The sequence below is a fragment of the Pinus tabuliformis genome, chromosome 1_2 (assembly GCF_031772625.1).
Source record: "Pinus tabuliformis cultivar Carrire ecotype Pingquan chromosome 1_2, CPIR1, whole genome shotgun sequence".
NCBI classification, from domain to species: Eukaryota; Viridiplantae; Streptophyta; class Pinopsida; order Pinales; family Pinaceae; genus Pinus; species Pinus tabuliformis.
The window spans coordinates 1,003,567,704-1,003,586,224 of NC_142298.1; the positions used below are offsets into that span (position 1 = coordinate 1,003,567,704).

Here is an 18,521-nt window from a genome sequence, read left to right on the forward strand (position 1 = left end):
CACAGAAACATGCGTATGTACGCAGATGCTCTTCATGAAACTCGCGTATAACCATTTTTCTCTGAAACAGATAAGTGTCAACAGCGAGATGATGCATCAACTACTCCTAGCTTTTGTTTGAGGTATTCAAATGTCTCCCGGGGCAGTGGTTTGGTGAATATATCAGCAATGTGTTCCTTGGAGGGAACATACTCCAATTTGACCTTTTGTTCAAGTACTTGTTCTCGGAGAAAATGATATTTGATAGGTATGTGCTTGGTCTTTGAATGCATGACTGGATTCTTTGAAATACTGATTGCACTTGTATTATCACATAAAATGGAGATAGGTGGAGTACAAGTGATTTGAATGTCTTGCAATGTTTGCATCATCCAAAGGAGTTGTGTGCAACAAGATGCAACAACCACATATTCTGCTTCAGCTGTAGATAATGCAATTGAACTTTGTTTCTTGTTGAACCAAGATACTAATCTGGACCCCATAAAGAATGCACCACCACTAGTGCTTTTTCTGTCATCCACACTTCCTGCCCAATCTACATCTGTATATGCATGAAGTGTGAGATCTGTATCTCTAGGATACCATAAGCCATAGTTTTGTGTTCCTTGAAGATATTTGAAAATCCTTTTAACTGCCTGAAGGTGTGCTTCTTTTGGATTAGCCTGGAATCTTCCAACTATTCCCACTGCATGCATGATGTCTGGTCGGGTACCTGTTAGATAGAGCATACTACCAATCATGGATCTATAGGTTGGTTCATGTACTACTGCTGATTCATCATTTGCGCTGAGGCTTCATCTTGTTACCATAGGGGTACATTCTGGTTTCGAATCTTCCATGCCGTATTTCTTCAAGATCTGCTTGAGGTACTTGTTTTGCGATAGAAAGATACCGTCTTTGTTTTGTTGGACTTGTAAACCAAGAAAATATGTGAGCTCACCAAGTAGGGACATTTCAAATTCTTTTTGCATCACCAAAGCAAAGTTTTGACTCATGGCTTCTTCATTGCTACCAAAGATGATATCATCAACATACACAAGAAGTATTAGCAATTTATCATTGTCAATCTTTATATATAGATTGCTATCTGCTGATCCTTTTGAAAAACCTTGTTGATGGAGGTATTTGTCTAGACGATAATACCAAGCCCCTGGAGCTTGTTTAAGACCATAAAGAGCCTTTCTGAGTTTGCATACAAGTTTTGGATCATTAACAAGGATGAATCCATCTGGTTGCTCAATATACACTTCTTCTTCTAAGTCTCCATTTAGAAAGGCATATTTCACATCCATTTGATATACTTTGAACTTCTGAAAGCTAGAAAGAGCAAGGAACATTTTTATGGCTTCAAGTCCAGCAACTGGTGCAAAAGTTTCTTCAAAGTCTATACCTTCTTGTTGAGCATACCCTCTACAAACAAGTCTGGCCTTGTTTCTAATAACATCTCCATTTTCATTCATCTTGTTTTTGAATATCCATTTGGTCCCTATGACATTCTTATCATTAGGTCTAGGAACCAATTACCAAGTGTTATTCTTTTCAATCTGCTCAAGTTCCTCATTCATGGCCTTGACCCAGCGTTCATCTTTGCATGCTTCACTTATATTTCGTGGTTCGACGGAGAAGAGCAGTGCTAGATAGCTTGAAGCTTCTGTAAGAGTTCTTCTTGTTTGTACACCTGCCTCTTTTTGCCCCAAAATTTGAGTCTCTGGATGGTTCTTCTGGACATACCTGGATGGAGTCTTTTCTTCTACTCTTATCTGTTCTTCTGGTGCCTCATAAGTTTCTTCTTCAGCATTAGTCTGATCTGATGTTGAAGGATAGTCCTCCTCATCTTCATAATCTTCGGTTTTTATCTGCTTTGGATTGTCGCCTGCTTCATCAACCACTAGATCAATACTTTCAACAATTTTTCCAAGTCTTTTATTGTAACACTTGTATCCTTTACTTCGGGAAGAGTAACCAAGGAGAATGCCTTCACCCGCTCTAGGTTCAAACTTGCCAAGCTTTTCATCAGTCCTTTTGATGTAACATTTGCTTCCAAAAACTTTGAAGTATTTTACAGTAGGAGTCTTACCATACCAAAGTTCATGAGGAGTTTGAGTGCTGTTTACTCGGACATTTGTTTTGTTGAGAATAGTAATGGTTGCAAATGCAGCTTCACCCCAGAAGGTTGTAGGAGTTCCAGACTCATTAAGCATAACACAAGCCATTTGTTGAACCGTTCTGTTCATCCTTTCCACCACTCCATTTTGCTGAGGATTCCTTGCAGTAGAGAATTCCCTTCATTTTCCATGTTCTTCACAAAAGTCGAAAAATTCATCCGAGGTAAATTCCCCTCCTCGATCAGACCTGAGGCATTTGATTTTGCGATCTGATTCATTTTCAACCAAAGCTTTGAAAGCTTTAAACTTTTCGAAAGCTTCGTCTTTATGCTTCAGAAGTCCTATCCGACACATCTTGGAAAAGTTGTCAATGAACAATATAAAGTATTCTTCTCCACGAGGTGACTTTTTCCTTGATGGACCACATAAATCAGTATGGACAAGTTCAAGTGGCTTGCTAGCTGATCCTTCCTTCTCAAGGAAATGTGTTCTGGTTTGCTTACCAAACTGACATGATTTGCATATTGTATTGTTTGGAATTCTAATGTTAGGAAGATTGCGAACAACCTGAAATTTGCATGCTTTCCTTATCTGAGGGAAGCTTAGATGCCCCAATCTTCTGTGCCATAGCCAGTGTTCATCATTTTTGCTTAGATAGCATTGTTGCTGTCCTCCCTTGAGTATGTATAAATTATTTGGAGTTCTTATGCCTTTGATCACTGTTTCTCTTGTATCAAGCTCACGAACAATACATCCATTTGATCAAAATACTACCTCATTTCCTTGATCACACATTTGACTAACACTCAATAGATTATGCTTTAAACCATCAACATACATAACATTTCCAGCTTTGACCTTTTCTTTTAAAAGAACAGAGCCTTTACCTTTTATGAGTGCAGGGGTGTCATTTCCAAATGAGACCTTCCTTTCCTTTTCTAAGGCACTATATGACTGAAGTTTTTCTTTATCACCTGTCATATGTTTTGAGCATCCACTGTCGATGTACCACTGATTTTCCTGTCCTTCTGCATATAAGGCTATACCACATCTTTCTGTCTGCGGTTCTTTCTTTCTCCATGTGTTGGTACCCAATGAAGCTTGCTCCTTCTTGAGAAATTTGCCGAAACTTACTCCTGCATTCAGAATCTTCATGACCGAAGTTGTTACAAATAGAGCATTCTATTTCATTTTCAAGATCAGAAAAGTTATTGTAGGTCCTCTTCATGATCCCAGTCACACTCCTTTGATTTCGTGCTTCTCTAGTCATGACGGTCTTGTAGGCAACACATTGAGCAGCTTTGTGTCCAATGTTATGACATGAGAACATTGGCCATTAAAGAAATTCCTGTGATTATCAAATCTACTGACCAGGTGATTGTAGTTTCTATTGACATTCATTCTTGAAGCAAATTGGGAATTATTTACTTGTGGTTGGTTGTATCTTTTGTTCATACTTGAAGTAGATTGACCCCGATTTACTTGGTGATCCACTTTATGCCTTTGCTGACGATTGTCAACTTGTTCACTTCTCCTTGCTGCATCAAGATAACTTTTGGAGGTGGATGGCTTCTGTGCTTGAGATGCTTCTTCAGTATATCCAAGACCTGTCTTTATTAGAGGAGAACGCTGCACTTTGATAATCTCATCTAAAGTTTCATATCCTTTAGCAAATCTAAGATTAAGAGCTTTTGTTTTTTCAATATCTTTTCTAAGTCCCACAATTTCACATTCTAACTTTTCATTGTGTTTTTCCCTTTCAGCAAGTTGGAATGTCAGAGTATCTATAATCATACTTTTTTCTTCTAAACAGATTTTAAGTTAAGAAATTTCTTCATAGAGATCATCTTCATCTATAGCATCCAAGAAATCATCATCTTCAAAAGCCATCAAAAGTCTATAATCATTACCCTGTTCATCTTCATCACTATTTGAAAATCCATCGCTGTCTTCATGTGTATAATAGCTTTTCTTACTTACACTCTGTTTTCTATTCCATTTAACCGGTTCCTTACCTTTATCAAGCTTATCTTTATGAGGACATTTGGCTGCATAGTGACCGACTCTTCCACAAGCAAAGCATTTGAAAGGTAACTTACCTCTGAATCTTCTAGAACCCCGTTGAAGGCTCTTGAAAAAATTTGATTCTTCCTCTCCTTCTGACGTATGTCCTAACTCATTGTATTCTCCTTTTCTTGAAGCTTTGAATGTGGCTTCTCTAATGTTTGATGGACCCCCTTTTCTCATTTTGAAAGCAGTTAGGATTCCATGCAGCTGTGACATAGTAATACTTTGAAGATTCTGCTTTTCTTCTATGGCAGAAACTTTTGATTCAAACTTAGAAGACAAGGATCTTAGAACCTTTTCAACTAAAGTAACTTCTTTTATCTCTTCACCCAAGTTTTTCATGCGATTAACAATCTCATCTATGTGTAGGAAATAATTAGCTACACTTTCATCATTGTGCATTTTGAGAGTTTCATATTGAATTCTGAGAGATTTTAGTTTTGCACGTTTTACCTGATCATCTCCTTCATAGCTTAGAATGATCTTGTCCCATATTTCTTTGGCGGTTTTGAGCTGCATAACCTTGACGAATTCTGACTGTGATAGACTCCCCAATAGAGTATTGACAACCTTTGCATTTGTTTCATACTGTTTTTTTACCTACCATATCTGTACGAGTTGTTGCTGGAAATGTGTATCCTCCTTCCACGATATCCCAAACTTCTATTCCAAGAGATTGAAGATAGGTTGTGGTTCTTACCTTCCAATAGACGAAGTTACTCCCATACAAAATTGGTGGCCTGATGGATGCCTCTTTTTCGTAGTTGCTCATGATGATAGATCTTCCTTCAAGCGATCAAGCTTTTTTCTGAAGGACCTGGCTCTGATTCCAATTGTTGGAAATAATACTGAGAGGGGTGGGGGGTGAATCAGTATTATAAATTTAACAATTTTTCATTTCCATAAACATATTGTTATATGCTACTTTTGTTAATTCAACCTGCGTATATACGCAACTGTGTTTAGAGAAAACCGCGTATATCTTACAGACTTATAATTTAGTTAGCTGTGTATCAGAACCATAAAACAGTAATCAAGTGCAGTAAACAGTACAGGCAATCACAGACATGAACACAAGATATAAGGTGGAAACCCAATGTGGGTGAAAACCACTTGCTGCAATTCGTCTCTATCTTCTTTTAATTAGAAACTTCTTTTTACAATATTTCTGTACTGGTGCAGTCTTATACCAATACGCAGGCTTCTACCTGCAGAAGGCTACAACCTTCTCTCGTTCTCCAGCTTCTCCTGGAAGGGAGCTACAACCCCCTTAGCTCTTGTACTAGCTGATGTACTAGTACGTAGGTGCTGACCTACAGAAGGCTACAACCTTCTCTTTTCTTTTAGGGACCACGTTTCATAAATTTTCAGATCAGATCCATCAATAACATCAATCAAACATCAATTATCTGCATCAACCAATCTCCTTTGCACCAACCAAAATTGAATCAAACAATCACTTCTCTGAACGCTGTAACTAGAATATAGTTACAGTAACCAGAAACCAACCCTGAACCCAGAACACTGCAACAATAAACAAAAGTAGCTAAAACATATTTTATGAGACGTACGCTACTTCAATATGTAGAAACTGCGTGCATACGCTGTTATATTAAGGCAAACCTGCGTATACGCTGTTTTGAATTACCGAACAAGCGTCTATATGCGCCTTTGCTATGCTGAACCTGCATACAGATCTATAAAAGATAATTTACCTTTTTCAACTATTCAGACATCAATTATACCCAGATCATTAGATTTATAGATCGAGTCATGCGCCAAATATAACAGATCAAAATCACACAAAGATACTTCTTTTCAAGCCTTAATATCTTGACCCATCAATAGAACTTATCCTTCTTTTAGCGCTCAGGATCCTTCTTGATTCAGATCCAGCTAAGCACCATAACCCAATGACTAGTATTCTAGATCTTACTCTTCATAAGATATTCAATCCTTGAGTGCCTTTGCCTAATGATCTCCTTCCCCTTTTATAGTCTTAGGCCTTACTCAATACCATGGTCCAAAACCACTTAGAACCAATACCTGGGTCCAAATAGCTGGGTTCAACACTTCGGACGAGATACCATGGTCCAAAAACCAAGTTTTCCATACTGTACGCGCTTTTCTGTGCATGAAAGTGCGTGTATACACATACGCGCTTTTTGGTTTGTGAATCCGCGTGTATACGTGGCTTGGTCAACGGGACCCTGCATATACCTCCTTTTCCTTTATTCTGAGAGCCTGTGAGCCTGACCTGTCATCTGAGTGATTTGCTGAGTGAGTTGCCATCAAGGACAATCCGTGTGCCATAGTGCCAATCCTGTGTCATAATGCCAACACCCATAGCATCGGGCAAGTGTTTTACCATTCAAGTATCATGCGAGGACATGAAGGAATGGTAAATTGGCCTAGGGTTTCACCATTGGTCAGGGATACTGACCTGGTTCCAGGTGACAACTTGGATAGTTAGTGACTTGGACTAGTCTTGTGTTTACTTTGGTTAGGGGTTACCTGACCATATTGCCAAAGGTTATTTGGCTAGTGGGTTACTAGATCCATTTGTAAAGGATATGTGACTAGTGGGTAGCTAGATCCTTTGCATTATGTTGATGTGAGATGCTTTCCACATGGTTCTAGGATAGAACATGAAGTGGATGGATGCATCAACATAACAAGATCATTCAATCCTTTCTTTGGATGGAGAAATCGTTTAGCAAAGAAGACATATGAGAAAGTCAAGGTTGAATACCTCCCTAGCTAAGAGGGTGTGTTGATTTTTGGTAGCTACAGTCAGTATTCAAATCAACCTTTTTAAAAAAAATTAAAATTATTAATTTTGAGCTCAAGTAGGCTCCAAATCGACAGGTTGGCCCCACTAGTTGAATGGGTATGACCCTTGGTCAAAACCCACTTGATTTGACCACTATACAAGCACATTCGACCTCCTCCAGTTGGCATCAATTCTGATCACACAAAAATCATTTGTTCTTTTTTCACAAGTGCAAAGGAGAGGAGGAGAAGAAGGTTGAATTTTGATCAGCTTTGACCACACTTTGACGAAGGTTTTTGGTTGATGTTTGACTGAAATCTTGAGGCACAACTTGACTGAATTCTGAGGCCTTGACTGAGCTGTTATGAGGTCAGTTTGACTGAGTTCTTGAGGCTTTGACTGAGCTTTTCTGAGGCATAGGTTGATCGAATTTTGAGGATTCGATTTAGGTTTTTTGAGGTACTGAGTTTTTTGAGGCTTTGATCGAGCTTTTTTGAGGTCAGTTTGACTTGTGTTGATTGAGCTTTTCCTAAGTTTAGTTTGACTTGCGTTGACTAAGATTTCTGAGGTCAATTTGACTTGTTAACTAAGATTATTTGAGGTAGTTTGACTGAAATTTGGGGAAACAACAGGAGGCCAAAATTCGCCCTATTTGACTCAGGGTTGACCAAATTTTTGAGCAGTTGTAGGAGGCTGAATTCAGGCCAATTTGAATAGGTTTGACTAGTGCTAGTTTGTTGGTCTAGTTTGACCAAATTTGACTTGGAAAAATCATATTTTATTTTCTCTAAATTGAACTATTTCTCCTAGAAAATATTGCTAGGTTTTCTCCCAAGTTTGGGTTTCCCAGGGGAAATTTTCTTGTGTCTACTGTGCATGGTCTTTCTACTGTGATCTTTATTGTTTCCGTGGCATCTACTGTTGAATTTTTTGAGTGTAATTGGTTAATGATATTCTGAAATATGCTAAAATAAGACTGTATATCATTGGATGTAACTATCAGTGGCAAAAAATGTGCTTGTCTAAATTAGCACTAGAAAATCAATAGGATGTAGGGGTGGTAAGGTTAAAAGACTAAAGATTGGTCAATTTAGATCAACTTTAAACACTGGACCAGACCAGATGCAAATTCATTTCAACAAGATGGAAATTAATTTTTGGAGGTCTTGGGGTGAAAGCCCCTTCAGTATTCATTTAGAAAATTATTTTAGCTATAAATTAAATTTAAGTTAAAACAAGGCAAAAATAAAATCCTCACTTGAGGGAATAGACCTTATTGAACGACTTTTTTGTGAAATTTGCAATCTGTTTAAATTTAAGTTAAAACAAGGCAAAAATAAAATACTCACATGAGGGAATAGACCTTGTTGAACGACTTTTTTTAATGAAATTTACAATATGTAAGTCTGCTACAACAATGTATTCCCATAGATTTGCACATAGAAACTAGATATACCCATGTAAAATCTGTAAAAGTAAAATTGAAGAAAACTAATATATCTTTTCCTTGATTAAAACATGAAATCAAGCTCTAATACTCCAAAAATTTTACTAGTTAGAAAGATGTACAAGTTTCAACAAACTAGTAAATAAAATACATTTTTTTTGGAATTTTTCAATAAATAGTGGGTTGGAGAGTGAGGCTTTACCTTTGCCTTTTACTTTTTCTAGTTTGTAGAATTGCGATCACAACCTTTCCTTTGTCGATCCTTCCCTTTTAAGAGTAAAGAGTGAGGAGTTGGGGGTGAAATTATCCTACTCTCCTAGACTTGAACTTGTCCACAAGAAATTCTAACTCATTAGGAGGAACTGTGCATTTGATATGCCCCATTCAAAGTCGAAACAAATAGCGCTAATAGCCCACAATTGTTCATGGCGATTCTGACTAAAGGGTTTGTTGAATTCGTGGAAACGTGTATTCTTAGCGACTAGCAAAGGGCAAGATATATTTCTTCCCTTCCATGTCACTGCTTGTCCCTCATTGGATCTCCACCTTGATTTTGTGATGGAAGAAGTGTATTTGCAAAACAAATTTCAGAAAACCATAGTGATAAAGACAAAAAATAAAGAAAGAAGCGAATAGAAGAATCAAGTCAATACTGAATATATAAGAGAATATTCTTTGCAAACTTGTTTCTTTCTATTATGGCGGCATCAAATGATATTGCAATCAACAATTTTATTAGGGGGGCTAGCCTTTTACAAAAAAATTTCTTAGATAACAACTAGCTAACGACTAGTTTGACTCCCTCTAGAAAATAATATATACTAGTCATCCACACGTTGGAGATTTAGTGATTTTTTAATAAAATATTACATTAAAGTTGACTCTACCCAATTTGGGGTCAAATTAACTCTCACAGAACCCAAGGAACCCAACGTTCTACTTGCAAAGGATTAGGAACTCAACAAGATGAGGAATAAGTAACTTCTAGTGCTCCAACATTCTCCTTGACCTTTCCAACAACTATCTCACCTTTTGACTTGAATTTTTCATGCATAGTAACTCGAACTTGACCACCTTTTTCTTGTTCTCCAACGTCTTGATGAATTTGCCAGTTCTGCCACTTGGGTTTGCTATAACTGAACTTGATTTAATCTGGGTTTTGCTTCATTTGACCAAATTATGCCCTGCTTTGCCTCATCATCACTATTTGCCATGTCATCATGCCCTTTGCGAGATCTCTAAACCCTTAGGAATTTGGAGAAGCAAAGACATGGGTTTTGTTCTCCTCGTTTTGTAGACCAAGCTTGACATATTACATTACATGTCAAATTCTATCAATATTTGCCCTTGTGCCACTCATAAATCTTTCTTGCCTCGTCATCATGCCCAAGTGGATGATCTCTAATGCCCTTGAGGATTTAGAAAATTCAAAATATGGGTTTTGTTCCTCTCATTGAGTAGAATACTTTTGACATGTTGCATTTGAAAATCTGTGCAATGCTCCTCCTGTTCTGCTCTTAGAAGACCTGTAAAACTTGTTTACAAGCCATAGAATGCCTTCACCAAATGAAAAATTCCATGTGGCGTGTCATCATCTCACTTAGCTCTGCAATGAAAGACCTTGTTGATTTTTGAATTTTGAGACCACTTTGCATTGGAAAATGTGTACTACCTTGGGAAGAGTGAAATGTCGTTGATTGTGAGATTTCAGTTTTGAGAACATTTGAAGGATACGACACCAAAACCAAGGCTGCTACCTATAGACTTGATAGATATGGGTGCACTCGATGTGGGCTGTACCGGCCCCTACATTGGTGATCAACTCTACAAAATAAGGCTCCCATAAAACCATGAGTCCACATATAAGCTTACTTAAGGCCCTCCAATCTTATCCAGCACGAAAGGAAACCGAAATGAGCTCAAAAGGTACTGGCCATGGTCCGACCAAAACAAGACTAAATCAATATGACACAGGGTCTAGGATGGTTATAGAGCTTCAGATGGTTATTAAATGGCTTTTGACTTGTGAACTTGGGCTTACAATGGTGTTTAAGAATGCTGCCATGAATATATAGGCACTCTTGTTGAAAAAGGGGTAACAACTAGCTCCAACTATGGGACACATGCTCCACCTGGGAGGGTGTGATAATGCTAGATTCTCCCACCTGTCACTTAAAACAAAACCACAAGATAGACATCAAATATAGGAAATGATTTGGATTTAAGTCCCGCCCATTCCTAAGATGGCAAAAATTGAAAAGAAATGACATAACTAAATTAAAGCATAAAGTAAAATAACTGAATTGCATGAAAATGAAATGACTAAAATAGATATGCAAGTGCAAATGAAATGACTAAAATAGATATGCAAGTGCAAATGCAAGACTAATCTATTGCACATAATAGAGGCTTATTTATCCTATCCTAATATTATCTAGTCTGTAAGAGAAATGAAGCATCTCAAGTAAAATCATATAACCTATGTTGCACGTGGTCATGTCCTCCCCAAAAACCAGCGTTCTGGTGTTCGAGGGACTCGTGGACCCTTAGGAAACATTTCAGACAGATTTCGGGGATGTTTTTGGTAGATTTCGGGGAATTTCTGGGCAGATTTCAGAGATTTTTTGGGCTGATTTCAAGGATAAAATCCAAATGTATATCTTTAGTTTGACAGTCATGGATATTGATGATTGAACAATATGATCGTTTTTATTATTATTATTCTTGTATTGCATTGAATCTAAATATGTTGTACAAATTGGAATTCAAGACATGGATTTTGTATGATGAGTTTCAATTTGGGTTTTCTCGTGATAGAGATATTGTATTTTCAATGGCAAAATTACAAGAAGCAAAAGGCTAATCCTTGTGGTTATAGCTCTTGTTCTTACTCATTTTGTGAATGACCTTAGCTTTTACATATTGTACATGGGTTTCCAAGAGTCATTCAAGTTAAGCACTTCGACCTTCTCAACCTCGAGCATTGTGAAAACAATAAAATTGTAGTGACTTGGATTGGGTATTAAATGTTTGAATAAATTCCCTATTCAATCCCCTTAATCTAAAATATGAATTTAATCTCTTTACAGAGCCAAGTATTTTATAGTGGTTTTCAACATAGCTCTAAAAGTTTGCAAAACCTATTGAGAAGGGAATGGTTTTTATGATTAACATAGTTCTCATTAACAAGAAACGAGGAAGAAAATCTACTATAGAGACAGTTTTCTGTATGATAGATCCTTCATGGACCTTATTGCAAATTGAAATTAGTGATACTTAGGTTTCCTAAAGCTAAAGCTCATGTCTTCCAGGCAATAATTGAAAGTAGTTACACTTGAGTTTCCTAAAGATGAAGCTCATGTCTAGCGGCCAATAATGGAATGTCACTCAACCCTTTTTTAAATTGCTCAAGGTTTTTCTTAATTGGCAAGTGTAGGGGTTGTGCATAATACTATTTAGTATAGCTTGTTATGCTTACAAGCTTGAAACAACTGCAAATGTTAATAGTGAATTTTGAATATATATCTATATATATATATATATATATATAATTGTCATTCTCAACCTGACATCCCTTGAAAAATTTGGGTGTGTGCTCTAGCTGTTCCGAGGATGCATACCCCTGTTCCCGTCATTCTCTTGTCCTAAAACCACTGCAACATAGCATATAACCAATGCAACTGATAAATAAATTCATCATTACTTTTGGTTTTACCTTTATGCTTGTTTGCTAAACAAAATAGTGAAATGTCATACCTGAGTAAGTGTATTTTGGAACTTCAATCATAGCTTGGACAAGTTCTGTAAGTGAATCTTACATCATGTGGAGGAAAATTGAAGAAGCAACAAGGTTTCTCTATGCTACTACAATCCATTGATTGATCACGTTGATCTAATGATATTTTTCATTGGAAACATAAGTCCACTCATCATTGTTGTCTGTTAGATTGCTAGGCAAGGAGGGTTTGTATGGCAACTCTAATTGAAACTTGTATACAAACTATTGTCTTCCTTGGCTGCCCCTAATCAGTGATCACATGCACACACCAATGATAATAAAATGCATGAAAATAGAAAATATATTGGAAAAGACCACTTACAGTTAGTTGTCTTGGAAAAGAATGTTGGAAGTTTCTGAAGTGTATGTCTGGGTTTGAAAATATTGTGGCTTGCCGACTACTAGTAGATTGAGATCTTCCTTGTCAAATGGGTCTTTGAACATTTGATAACCACATGCCAAGGGTATCCACTGTTGAAAATTCTCCTTTGTAGCTCGAATGTAGGAGTCCCCCTTCTGTATTTGTATATATGTGGTATGAGTTGGCATGGCTGCTCATAGTCTATGGAATAACTTGGTAATCATTCAAGTTTAATGAAATGCATCAATACTTTCCATTTCTTTATAGTCACCATCCTCTTCAAAAGTAAGACTGTTTGCTGAGCCCTCCTCTTCCAAATCACTAGCTAATGTATCATGAAGATCAAGTGTTTGGAAAGGAGTGTAACATATTGAAATTGTGCTTTCATGTGGAGGGAGGGTGAGTTCTTGAATGATCCTGACATCAAGATTCTCCTCGTACCTGTGTTCTTCAGTTATTTGAATTTCTTGAATTTGGGTGGGAAAACATTCAAGTCATCTACACGCAATCTTTGTTGGTTGACTTTCTCATTGTCCTTCCAAACTCATAAGTAGTTTGCTCTCTCAACGGCATTGATCCTCCCATTTTATGATTGTGTAAGCTGTTGGTCTTGAATGGATTCACACAACATCTCATATAAACATCCGGCTAAGTTGATCTGTTGGGCAATTCACTTATTCAGTATCATGTTTCGGTTTTGATTCAACAACTACTTTTACCAACAAAATGAGAAGTTTATCCAGTGTGCTTTGTTGAGCCATTCTTTGATCCAACATCATTTTTTGGGAGTGCGACTCTAACAACTTTATGTGAATAGAACAAAAACTAGGAGAATGATACAGCCATTCATTTTGTGAGTTTTTATAATTAATCATGACTCATACCAAGGTGGCAATGATGACATTACAAGGAAAGTGACGATCTTTCACTTGGCTAATTTTCGGTTTTTCATCTCTCTAGTAGTTACCATATCTTTTACAGGCTTTCTTCTTCTTCCCTTGTCATGATTTTGGATAGAAACATTTCTTTTTAGGCTTGACAAATTATTCATATGAAAGCTTGCGCCAGACATTCCTTTTTTGTTTCCCCTGTACCTCATGTAACAGCATGACTAATAATCCCTTGTTTTTCTGTAATTGTACGCTTGAATTACATATGGGCAGATAGAAGCAGGATGACAGACATTTACTCGTTATGCCCGTCGTGGTGGAAAACTATGGTACGTAAATTTCCCAACGAACTTATTATAATGAAAATCACAGAAGTTAGAAAACATGGGTTCTGGTAAAGGATATCCCAGATAGTGGATACCTGAAATAGGTGTATTATCTGAGATCGTAGACAGAGCAGCTGCTCAAATAGCTGCACAGAAAATGGCTATACTTAGTACATGCTCAATTTTCTACTAGTCAGCCTATCTAATACAGAATCAAACATATTTTTCAGGTGGAAGAAGAAAATTTCTAGTTCGTAAGAAATCTTTCCTTTTATTTTTCTTTGCTGTGGTAACAAGTATTTTGAAGGAAAATTGGTCTAGTCTCCCTCATGTTTCAACTTGGTTGATTTTCTGAACCCCGCTTTTAATTTTTCTTTGTATTTTGCAACTCAATTGTTTGTCTCTGGCTTCATTTTCTTTATTATGTCCATAATGTTAAGGAATGGATTTGGAAAGTTTACCATGTATTCTACCTATATATTTGGTTGGACCCCTGATATGAATGACAAATTTAACAGCTAGTACCCTTCTCCCACCTCATGTTGGCAGGTCAGATGTTTACCTTTCTGGTTATAAAGGTGTTTGGGTTTATTGAATGAACAATATCTATTTGTCTCTTTGTGAAATTGTTTTGTTGACTTGTTGTTCTGTTAATCTCTGTTGTGCTTTGAGCATTAAATCATGCACGTTATTGTAGCTTTTTAGGGAAGTGCAGTAGCAACTGCAGGAAAATGGAAATAAATTTGGATTATTATGTATTTCATATTTATGCTTATTAGAAAAAGATGGACAAAAAAGGGAAAGGTAGAGGGGGAGGAAAATAATGCATAGAGTCTAGTGCAGATATATGCCTCGGCCCTCTTGTTGTCTGGGCGAGTGGGAAGGAGTGGGAAGAAACCCAAGGTAATGAGTGAAGTTTGGGTTTAATATATATATATATATATATTTGGTTTTTTCTATCCCTCGTGGAGCCTGTTGGTGCTTGCCGCTTAGTTGCATGTTGGCTGTTAGGAATTTATCAAACCGTGACCTCTTTGCTAAATGTTTTCATATCTAAACATTTGAATTACTGTCAAAATAACAACTTGTCTTTCCCACTTTAGTTGTCTTGTCCCTGCTTAGATTATAAATTGGTTTATTGGAATGGTCCTTGTTTATATATGAAATTGTTACTTACCTGGTATTGTTGTATGCAGGTCTTCAAATATTCATTGATGCTGCTTTTCTTAATTTCTGTGTCAGACCTCCCTGACCTAATGGCTACTCAGACTGAGCCCTTACGGGGTTGTCAACAGCATTCGTAAATGCTGCACCTGTGCCAGCATATACTGTTGATGTCTACATGCATGGTTCATCAAAATGTTTGTCCTCTATAATTAATCCTCAATAATACGCATCAATCCAAAATTTGAAGATCAAATGATCTGGTAAACCAATGTAGGTGTTTTTGGGAAAAGATGAGGCATTTTGCTAAATTGTGCGTAGGTTACTAGGATAGGCATAGCAGCACATTGAGTGTTCCCATGCCTTGAAGTATTTGGCGATGGATGAATATATTGGTGATTTAGAAGTCTGCGGAAATCTGTCTTATTTGCATGATATTTTGTTTTTTTTTTTTGGGTTGGACCATCCTGAGGATCTTATTTGTGTTCAGTATTCTAGTATTTTAACCACACAGCCTACTTAGAAAGTATGGGAAATGCATGATTTCTTATCATATTAGAGTTCTAATTTTCAACACAGCTAGGCTTGACCCTGCTAAATAAAAGTTCTTGTATCCCCTGCAATTTGCTCGTTCAAACTGAATATATTTTCTTTGCATGCTTTATTTTCTTAAGAGTAGTTCACGATGATGCTTCTGTCATTGTTTCTATGCTGTTTTCGCAAAAGAAATATGATCTTCTTTTCTGTTTCGCTAAAGAAACATGACCCCTGTTCTCTTTTTGGGGGGTAAATTTACCTTTGTGTCCTAGGTTATGCTGGATTCTTTGCACGCTTTACTTACCTGTGCTTTGGATTATGATGCTTCCATTCTCATGTGCACTCATTTTGGAAAGTAATATCTATTCCCTGTCCTCTTGGTAAACTTTATGTTGCTGAATTTCCACACACCATAGCGTATGCTAATATTTTCATGTCTTTTTTCCTGAATGTTGTTGCTAGGGATAACAAGTGCTAGTCCTTCCTCAGTTTGAGGATATAATAGACATTGAAAACACATTGTATTGCTTATAAAGGTATTTCACATATCTATTCGCTTAGCAAGTCGTATCTCCGTATAAGCTTTCTTCAATGTTCGATATTAGAAAAGAATGTTCGTTCCCTGTGCTCTTGGAATAATTTCTGTTGTTGAATTTCCACACATCATAGCGTACACTGATATTTTACATATTTTTCCTGAATGATGGTGATTAGAATAGTTAATGCTAGTCCTTTCTGTGTGAGGATAAATAGCATATCGAAAGCAATGTGTTTCGTTATATCAGTGAAAATAATGCATATTGGCATCCAGTTAGCAAACCACCTGTATTAGCATTATGAGCTGACAACAATTCATAGTATGTGCAGATAATGCATATTGGCATCCAGTTAGCAAACCACCTGTATTAGCATTATGAGCTGACAACAATTCATAGTATGTGCAGTGTTACACCAAGTTCCGTGTATGCACGGACATGGGTACTTGTATCCGGTATGTTTGAAACCCCTTACCACCTCATCCTTTTGAAATTTATAGGGAACTCTATTCCAAATACATAGAAGCATTCAAGTAATTAAACTTTCAAAATTTTAGATTAAACATTGAACATTGAAAACCATGAATTGCTATAACATGATAATATGACAGTTCACATGGGCCATTTGCACATTTTGCTTTCCAATGAATGGTTGTATTTCTTGTGATAATCAGAAGTAAATTGAAAAAGAGTAAATTCAATCAAAGAGAAATACCACGATTAAAGATGCCTCAAAATTTACATAAATAACAAGTGAAATTAGTTATTTTATATATTTTAATAAATAACAATATATAATCTAAATAAATAACTATATATTATCTAAAGTGGTTAGTTGGACAGAAAAAGAAAACACTGGATCTCATCCTGCACCAATTTTTGGTGACTAGAAATATCAACCACCTAAAAAATATGAGTAACATTTGGAAATGTTATCCTTGGATCAACAAAACTATACCAGCAAGCATGCCAATTGTTGTGTAATATGACACAGTAAACCGGTTAAAAAACTCAACCTCATCTTTAGCATGTCTTATTATGTTGGGTATTCTCCTGCCGCAATTTCATATTTGTTTCGACTGGAAATTCTGCTTCAATTTGGCCACAGAATTGAAAGCTGACCCATTATGCAAAATTACTGTGTGTAGGAAATGTAAACACTACAGAATGATTTCCAACATGCACTTGGTCATAGCTCATTTGGTGCCAATAACAATCGAAATTGAATCTCACTTCCAGCCAAAACACTAAGACTGCTAGTTTTTGCCCTATTAGTATTTGGATGCACAAATGGCACTATGAAAAAGGTTCAACATGGACTCGTTCGTAGTTGCATTTGTGCATCCAAATAGGAGACACCCTAGCAAATTTGACACCAATGAAAATATTGTGAGTGAAGATGATGAAGTGAAAGTAAATGCGCAGAGTCCGGATCCCCACCTAGTTCATGCATTAGGCTCATTACTTGTTGCAGTCAATTAATTAAAGTCAGTTTCAATATTCGGTAGTAATTAATGTATACAACGCCAATGTATAATGACAATTACTCCAACTCATAGATGGGCGTTTTTAATTCTTCTACACTACTGCCCATCTGATATTATGTGTTGTTTTGGGGATATGGTCTTGTTGCATTTACTTATCGAGGACATATATATTAAATGGTATGGTGAGGTGGCCTTTTAATTTTATATGTTTTTATTATTTCTAAATTAATATTTGAATATGACAATATTATTTAAAACCAAAACCACATGACTTACAAAATAAAAATCATGGTATCACTACTTTTTTTCCAACCAATAGTGATTATCTTTAAATTTTATCAATTATTTTATATATATGTTAGAAAATTTCAAAATTAATTAAAAAATTAAAAAGCTTAGGAAATCTTTATACAATTATAGACCATTACAAGCAAAGCAACTAATTGACAAATAAATTTATTATACAATTACAACCATTTTTAAATAACAATTATAGACAATTACAAGCAACTAATTCACAAATAAATTTATTATACCATTACAAACAATCTTAAACAACAACTACAAGCAACTAGTTCACAAATAAATTTATTATACAATTACAAACAATCCTTAAACAATTACAAGCAACTAATTCATCACAAATAAATTAAATAGATTAAATAAATTAAATAATTTTTCAAAAATTTATATTATAAAAACGAATCTAGGTGGCCAGGTGGTAGGTTAAGGATATTCGGATTTTCAAGACCCTGGGTGGTAGGTTAAGGATATTTGGATTTTCCAAGATCTTGAAAGATAAAAGGAAAGAAAATTAAATAAATTGGTAAAAATTTATATTATAAAAACCAACCTAGTTGCCTAGTGGTGGCAGGGCCAAGGATATTAAGATCTTCCAAGATCTTTGTGGATAAAAGGAATTATAATATGGTTGGGAACATAAATTTAGAATAATACAAATTAATAATAATAATAATAATAAATTAATAATAATAGTAATAATTAATGATAGTACATAATAATTATAATAATCATAAAATGGGGTGGTAG

The 18,521-nt window shown here is 36.1% G+C and overlaps 1 protein-coding gene across 3 annotated transcripts in view; it reads left to right on the forward strand.

Annotated features, from left to right (window-relative positions):
• Positions 1 to 15,584, forward strand: part of LOC149209479 (uncharacterized) — a 75,850-nt gene extending 60,266 nt beyond the window's left edge. For all 3 annotated transcript variants that reach the window (XM_089396374.1, XM_089396375.1, XM_089396373.1), the window contains 2 exons: positions 13,695 to 13,750; positions 14,944 to 15,584. In XM_089396374.1, the coding sequence (XP_089252500.1) occupies positions 13,695 to 13,750; positions 14,944 to 15,051 (164 nt within the window). In that variant the 3' untranslated portion in view covers positions 15,052 to 15,584. The remainder of the gene's footprint in view (positions 1 to 13,694; positions 13,751 to 14,943) is intronic.
• Positions 15,585 to 18,521: the final 2,937 nt, after the last annotated feature.